Source organism: Phaseolus vulgaris, chromosome 3, assembly GCF_051622355.1.
Source record: "Phaseolus vulgaris cultivar YP4 chromosome 3, ASM5162235v1, whole genome shotgun sequence".
NCBI lineage: Eukaryota > Viridiplantae > Streptophyta > Magnoliopsida > Fabales > Fabaceae > Phaseolus > Phaseolus vulgaris.
The window spans coordinates 44,403,189-44,411,537 of record NC_143500.1 but is presented as its reverse complement, the minus strand read 5'-3'; the positions used below and the strand labels follow the sequence as shown (position 1 = coordinate 44,411,537).

Below are 8,349 nucleotides of genomic sequence, written 5' to 3'. Positions count from 1 at the left end.
AAATTTGGAACCGTATATGTTACAGAGAAGGAGAGGACCCTAGCTTTAGACTTTAATCAGTTATATGAAGTTCTCTCTCTCCAATAATGGAGATTTTGGGGAGCCAATTTTAGCCTTTTGGAGGGATTCACCAAATGCATGGTGCTGTCATATGCCAGCGAAAGCATCATCCTCTCATTATACGATAGGACAGGATAATCTTCTTATTCAAACACTGCCAGCGCTAATATATATCTACCAAAGCCCACTATATACATCATGTATATTTTGAGAAACACACGAGCGTGTGTCCCATGTGTGATATATAATAATATCATACATATATTATAAAAGGAAGGATCATGAGGGAAAATTAAAATGGAATTCGTAATTTGGTGCAGTGTATGGGTTTTTCTCCTCTTTATCGTATTCTAGTCTTTGACCAGCTGCTATAGAGGACAGCTACTACAGGGATAAAGCAGATTAAAAACAAAGTAACTGCATCTAATAAAAAATTATTCACTAACTAACACAAATTTAGCAGCACTCAATAATCATCAAGAATATATCGTTATTCAAACTTTGGGTGATGAAAACAAATACATCAATAGGAATAATAGGTGCGGGGGAGGGGGATCGTCACAAATCTTTCGCTACAAATCTCCTTTACTATCAACATCATTCTATTTTTACTAACACGAAAAAAAAAAGTTCAAAAAATCAAAAGAAAGAAAGAAAGAATTTACAGTTCATATATGCTGAAATACATCAAAATTTTCTCCAGTTAGATCTTCTGAAAGTGCTGTTAATGGAAAGCTAGTATAATCTATCGAACTGTGAGTCTGCAGCTGCCCCTCTTCCCATGGACTCGTCTTGAAATCCTCGGATTTTGTGGCATTTACTTGGAACTGAAACAAAGGATCAAATTTGTTGTCACCCTCCCACGAGAAACCTGCATTTTCCATCATGCTGCTTATAGGACACCCTCCTCCAGTGTAAATGTTGCTCATGTTTGAGCTATTGCTGGAACTTTCTTTCACCTGGTCATTCATGAGCAATGAACTGATTTTGGAAGCTGAATTGTTGTCTGAAAACTCAGTCACCGACACGTTCCCATGATCAGAATTGGTTAGACTTGGCATTGAAAGGAATCCGTAGCTTGAATTGGGTCCAAAAGGACTCTGATCAGATGCTTTAAGGCTTGTCTGATACTGGGTCATAGGTAAGTTAAAACCAGACTGCGCAGCACCCATTGGAAAATCATAGTAGGATAAAGGGTCCAATGCTGGCTTGTTCAAGAAAATTTCTCTTGAAGCTTCAGTTAGTCCTCCATCATAGTAATTGGAATCTATTAGAAGTGTTGATCCCTGTGATGAAGGGAAAGTCAATGGAACCGGAAGGCCGTGAGACAGTGGTGTTTGCATAGGTGTTGTGTCTGTGATTTTCTTTTCTTCCTTGACATGAGCTTCTGTTAAGGGCTTGTGTGTATTTGGGTCAATCCCTTGCTTCAGAAGCTTCTTTTTTAGACATGAATTCCAAAAGTTTTTAATCTCATTATCTGTTCTCCCTGGTAACTGTGCTGCTATTTGAGCCCACCTGATATTCAATAGAAAACAATTTCACATCCAATCCATGCTTAACGTTTTCACGAGAAAAAATTGTTTTACGTGTATCATATTGAGCATCCTTCAATATGTTACCTGTTTCCAAGAACTTCATGGAGACTGATAATAAGATCCTCCTCCTGCTGTGAGAACATCCCTCTCTTTAAATCAGGCCTCAAATAGTTTATCCATCTCAACCTGCAACTCTTTCCACATCTTTGCAATCCTGCGATTCATGAAAAGAGTTAAGCTCGCTCCCGTGTTTTTGTTTTGACCCAATGAAAGAGAAGAAAGAAGTAGAGGAGAAAAGTTTGATTTTATGAAACATGTAAGTTGTTACCAGCTAGTTTCGGAACCGAACTCCAGCATCCAACTCCAAATCTGGTTATGTAGTTGAACAGCTTCTCATCTTCCTCAGGGGACCATAAACCTTTCCTCAATTTTTGCTTTACACAACAGGAATGCCGACCCATCTGTGAGAGAGAACAGAGGGAATGCCAATGTTACTTAATATTGGAGGAAGAGTGTAAGCTTTGAAGTGATCAGTGGCTCTATATAGCGTGAAATATTAACCAGTGCTTGTGTGATTTAAATGTTTCACGAGGTAGAAATATTGTTATGATGTGGGGTGGAAAAAGGAGTAACTCAAACTAATCGTCTTCATTTAAAGAGAGGAGGCTAAATCATAAATCATACTTAGGATTGAAGTTAAGAGAGAGAATAGAACCCTGAGGAAGGTGCAGCAATCAAGTGGGTTTTACGCAAATCCGGTGCTGCTTTTGCATTGGAATAGATTGGTTTTTAAGATATCCCTATTTCTAGAAAATTAAAAAATAAATAATTAAAGGCCATGACTCTATAAAAAATATGTACTGTATATAATTCCTGTTTTTTATTAATTTCCAATTAAGCACTAACTACCGAGTCTGTTTTCTTTTGCATTCCCTCTGAAATATAACCTCATATAGCAAATGATAATCATGTACACATTCTGCATGTTAAATTTCGACCCTTTTGGCGCTTTAATTAATAATAATATGGACCAATCATGAACTCACACCTCATCATTCATCTTCAGTTTTACCCTTTGACAATGTGATCCAATGCCTTTGTCATTTGAGAAGGTTGCGTCTTAGTATTATTAGAATTTATTAAGAATTAATTATGCTTAGTGTGGGACACAGATGGTAAGACGCACATAACTGTTGCCTGTCATTTCTTTTTAACTCGGATACTTCTTTTCTTTTTTGGATTTAGTTTACTTTATTATTTAAATTTTTGCTTTAATATTATTATATTATAATATTCTTTCCAATACCATCTTAGAAAAATAATGAGAACAAAATCAGTTTTGGTGGTAGTTTTTTATTTCTACACACACACACATATATATATATATAATATATATATATATATATATATATATATATATATATATTTGTTGGGCATGTCTGGTTTTAGTTCTGTGAACGTTAAGAATACTATAAAATCAACCGACAGTGGTTCATGGAAAGATGTGTGGGGTCGAAGGAGGAGATATTGACTCTAAATTAAAAAAAGAGTGAAATGAAATGGTGATATAATAATTTGAGAGTCCAATAAAAAGAGTAAAGCTATGAAATTTCAACCATGGTTTCTTCCCCAACATCTTTTCTATCTTACCACTTTACCATTTTCTGCAATTGCCATGATAACTTCTCTCTCACCGAGTTTGGCTAATCCTGGCAATTACATTTACAGATAAGTTCTTTCTCCAACCAATAATAGATAATGTATGACAATGCTAGCACAAGGTTTTTGTATAATCTGCGTTTTACTCATTATGTTAGCTTATAATACAAGTTAGTTCATCATTCAATTTTTAAATAAAGCCTCTTTATCTTTCACAGAATATTTTTGTCGCCATGCATCGAACCAACACTAAGCAATCATCAAATTCACCATTTTTTTTCCTTTCAAAATTAGCCTTCACAATTGACATACATGATAACAAAATATTCTTGCCTGTGTCAACATGTTTCATTCTTGTTGGGCGTTTAACTGCTATATATAAAAAATTATCATTTACTAATAATTAAATAACGTTAAACATTATGTTGTTTTGTTAATTAATACAACTTTTCTTTGACAAAAGTTTAAATACTAATATAAATATTATAATGCTTAGGCACAAATATATTAATCTATTCGTATATACTTCCTCTAACTTTTCTCATAAGAAACAAATAACTAATTTATTAAAATTAATAAAAAAAGTTGGTTTTAATTAATAATATTGTAAATTTAAATTTTCTTTTAATGTAATTTATATTCTTAAAATATTTGAGCGGTGTTTTATCAATACACTAATTCTAAGACGTGACCGGTTTCTAACCAATAACCAATTTTCATGTAAATAAAATATTTAAAATAAGTAGTTTAATAATATTATTTTAGTTATTTATTTTATCATAATAGAAAACGTAGATATTAATAAATTAACACATTAGATTAAAAAATGAACTATTATGTCTTTGTGATTTATATATATATATATAATACTAAATAATCAATTATATAAAAAGATTATATAATTGATCGTGTATAATTTTATTTTCAAATCTCGTCATTTTCAATGAAAAGTTTAATGTGTAAACTTTTTTTTTATGTTTATTAGGTTTTTATATTTCATTTTGTTTGTTTTCTTTTTCTTTCTCTATTTCAACCTTTAGTAGTTTTTCTTTATTCTAATTTTAAAACAAACGAAGTATTAATTAACTGTTTGTTCATATTATTACCATGTCATATTATTAGTAAAAGCTCGCAATAGTTAATTATACTAAGTTTAATATTTGTTAGATAAAACCTATATCGATAGAAGATAAACTCAAAATTGTTCACATTTTAACCTTTATTGATGTGATTTAATGTGTAAGCATTTCATGTGTGTACTGAACAATTCCATCCACATTTCCTAATTTTTGCAGTCCCTTTCTTTGAAAAAGAGAATATAACTCTAACTTCAACACATTCATAAGGACTTGGAAATTGAAAGAATAACAACACAATGACAAGATATTAGCATATTGAGATAGTGTGTGTGAGTCTATAGATATATGCATACAACCCTTTTTCTCCCATGTTCAAAATCTTAATGCACACCTTTTATTTTTCTTCTATATCTTTTCTTTTTCTTTAAACCCAGTGGATCCCATGTTTATTTTGGTGCATTCTGCATGTGTAGGGAAAAGTTCATGCAAACAATAAAATTTAAGTTATTTACACCAAGGTTTTATTTTCTCTCAACACTTAATGGTCGTCAAGAGGTATGAATAATTTGCTTATCTTCTTACTTTCTCACGTTTCAATTTATTCAAAGGTATTGAAAATATCATAAATGGACTGATCAAGATAATTTTAAAATCTTAGTTTTATTCAAAATCCAGTTTTTTTTTTCTTACTCTAATTGGTGTTTGAACCCTTTGGTTTGTATGGAGTTGGTCTCTTGATATCTTTTATGTGTTTTGTGTTTGGGTCGTGGCTTTGTCACTTTGGTAGATTTTTCTTAGTAGGATGAGAACAAAGGGAAACTTTGTATAAGGATTTGATCACCTCTAAAATAATTCACAATTATTAATTTTTTATTGCTGATAAAAAAAAAGATAACTTTATAGTCTAAGGTATATAAATAACTTATTGATTTTTAAATATTTTACAATTCTCCCACTTTATATAATGATATAAAATGAATAACTTGTTCATCATGAAAATACAACACAATAACAAAAGTTACCACCAACCTTATTTTCATATGTAAAATTTGCAAATATCAACCTATATGAAAACCTAAATGAAAGAGAGAGAAAAATACTCGACTCATATATTAAAAAATAATTTTAAATTTAATTTAGTTTTATAAAATAAAGTTTAGCTTCAGTATAAAATATCGTAGAATAGGAATTGATTAAAAGTATAGTGAGGTTAAAATTTGACAAAACAATGAATTGGTGACTCATCTTGTTTATATTTAATTTTTTTTGTCGGTAAAAAATAAAATTAATTATAATTGTTTATATTCAATTGATTTAGTTGTTTGGAATAGTCTATTGAATGAAATTACAAAACTATATAGTATAAACTGCTCTCTTTTAAGGAATTTGTTAAAATATATAAATAGCAATGACTTGGTTAAAATTGAAGTGAAATATTTGAATCGGTGTAGTCGGTTTAAATATACTTTTCAATTATAAATAGAGAGTGCTATAATCAATGGGATGGTTAAGTTATAGTTATTACAATCCAATCATCCAATAGGATTCAACTCATAGCAAGACAACACCGATACTCAAGCAATAGCAAGAGAGGTCTCATAAAATATCATATTAAATTATATACTATGCTTATTTAATCATACTTACGTTAATGAGTTTCACGTAAACATCATATAGTTAGTGTGAATAAATGTTCTATTTCTTTACCATATAATAATTGATTTAAAAAATATTTTTTTTCTATTTTTAATGTGATTTTAAATAAGTTATATATTCTATTTTTTAATACATAATAAAAACTATAAATAAATATATAATTGAAAAAATATATATCATTTTTTAAATTTAAAAAAACAACTGATAAAACGATTTTTTTTATTAAAAAACAATAATTATAAAAAAAACAAAGGAAGTAATAGTTGTTATCTAAAGCTCACTGATTTTTAATTAAAAGGAAGTTGTTATGTATTTTCCATCACAAGTACATGGAATCGCGAACCCATTGACCAATATGCTATATTAATAATTAAGTCACTTTCCAAAGATTTGAAACAAATTGAAGAATGTGAACCCGTGGAAAATTGCTACTTTTTTCCCCTTATATATTTAACTATATTTGAACATATTTGGCGTGTAGTACGAGACTTGAAATTTACATTTCTTATACATGTGAAGATAAATAATAAAACTGTAACTTATTAACACTAAACAATTTTTAATTTTAAAAGAGGTTTATCAGTGAGTGGACGTTACCATAACTTTTTAAATTCCTTTTTAATAAACCCTATTAAACATTTTATTATTTTAATTTTTTTAAAAACCTTTTTTTTATTTAATTTTGTTAAATTGGTTTTCACTTTCCTATTTTTCATGTTTTAGATCATTTATGTGACTAATTCACAGTGGGCATATATGCGTTTCAGTGTAGGATCTTGAAATATACATATAATAAGTGTATCCAAATATACACTTAATGGTTTTGAACTAATTTTAATATATTTAAACAATATATAACAATATTAAATAAATAAATATCATATTTTTATAATACTAAAATTCAAAACAAACATTTTTATCACTAGATTGAATAATGGTTAAGACATTGTGATTGTTAGAATTTAAGGGTGAAAAGAGGGATTGAATTGTTTTCATAATATTTTTATAAAGACTATGAATTAAATCAATTAATTATTTAGCAGAACACATAATACAAAATTTAAAATAATTGATCTGAATAAGGAAGAGAGAGATTCACACATAAAAAATTATACTGGTTGAAAAACTTGTTCTAGTCACTATACTTGAACAAAAACTTTTTCAACCGATTTAAAACACGAAACAACTAACTAAAATTAACACAAATTTAAAAAATAAAATTTTCAAAAGAGATTTCAAATCATACGAACTTGAATCATAACTAAGTGCAAATTGACCACTCAAAATCTACTTAACTAAACACATCAACAAATTCTTCAAGAAGGATTTGGAAATAATCACAGTAATTACCTAAATGTTCAATTTTATACATCTTCATAATATTAAATATGTGATTAATCACATGTTTGATGTACAAAGACGTTTGAAGAGAAAATGTGTGAGTTGATCGGTGAGTTAGAGACGAGAAGACACAAAAATGACACGGCGGGATACTTAAAAAAAATTATAATATGAAAAAGAATGATTTTTTTATATGAACTCAATTAAAAATATTTATTTAAGATACACTTCAAACTTAATTAAACATAAATCATGAAATGTAAATAAAAACTTAAGCACAAAATAAATTTCAAATCCCCTCCTCAAAACTTGAAAACACTTTAAAAGACCTAAATCTAAGAAAGACTTTAAAAAAAATTATAATTAAAAAAAGTCTAAAAATGTGCTTCCAAACATGACTTTAATACAAATTAAAAAATAATACAAATTGTGGATCAATCCATAACTTCGCTTTGTATGCGGTAAAAAGTTCATCTTCAAATTGAAATCAAACTTGGAAGTACGACTTATTTATTATAAAATATTTTTTGCAAGCATGACTTATCAAATTTTAAAAAATTATACATTGCGTACTTTATTATTCTTGTCCGACATAATTTGAGTAAAATTAAAGAGTTGTGTTTTGCTGTCCTCTAATGTTGAGAGGGAGTGCTTTTGAGCAGTGAAAAAGAAAATTAATACAGTGAAATTTGTTCCATATGTTCTCCACCGAGAGGGAGTAGGTAGTGTTTCGTTTTTAACAAAAAATGGAAAACCTTCTTATCTCTTCCGCTTTCATCAAATAAGTCAATACTCATTACATGATTAATTTTCAATTTTCTCTTATTTTGTTGTAGAACAAAAAAAGACGAGTTCATTAATTAATTAGTTTTTTATTTTTTATTTTTTTTTTCGTTTCCTTTAGATTTTCCAGCAAAACAGTGAATGCTTGAATGAAATGTATCTCAGGTGGATTTCAATGATTGGATTTGGGGTTGTTTCGAAGACGTCACTATGACTGACAGTTAGAATTAGCGAAT

General features: G+C 29.0%; 1 protein-coding gene across 1 annotated transcript; it reads right to left on the bottom strand.

The window, feature by feature from the left end:
* Window positions 1-530: 530 nt before the first annotated feature.
* On the bottom strand, window positions 531-2,355 carry LOC137807906 (transcription factor MYB61). Its single transcript, XM_068608757.2, has 3 exons — window positions 1,924-2,355; window positions 1,680-1,809; window positions 531-1,575 (listed from the first exon to the last, which is right to left on the bottom strand). Exons 1-3 carry the CDS (start codon window positions 2,054-2,056, stop codon window positions 729-731), a joined length of 1,110 nt encoding a protein of 369 aa, XP_068464858.2. The 5' UTR covers window positions 2,057-2,355; the 3' UTR covers window positions 531-728.
* Window positions 2,356-8,349: the final 5,994 nt, after the last annotated feature.

What these genes read in the sequence shown, in the direction of transcription:
- LOC137807906 (XM_068608757.2), bottom strand. Translation starts at nt 2,056, where the DNA reads ATGGGTCGGCATTCCTGTTGTGTAAAGCAAAAATTGAGGAAAGGTTTA. An exon ending in TTCGGTTCCGAAACTAGCTG is followed by an intron (nt 1,810 to 1,923) that starts GTAACAACTTAC and finishes CATGAATCGCAG; the next exon opens with GATTGCAAAGATGTGGAAAG. An exon ending in CATGAAGTTCTTGGAAACAG is followed by an intron (nt 1,576 to 1,679) that starts GTAACATATTGA and finishes ATTGAATATCAG; the next exon opens with GTGGGCTCAAATAGCAGCAC.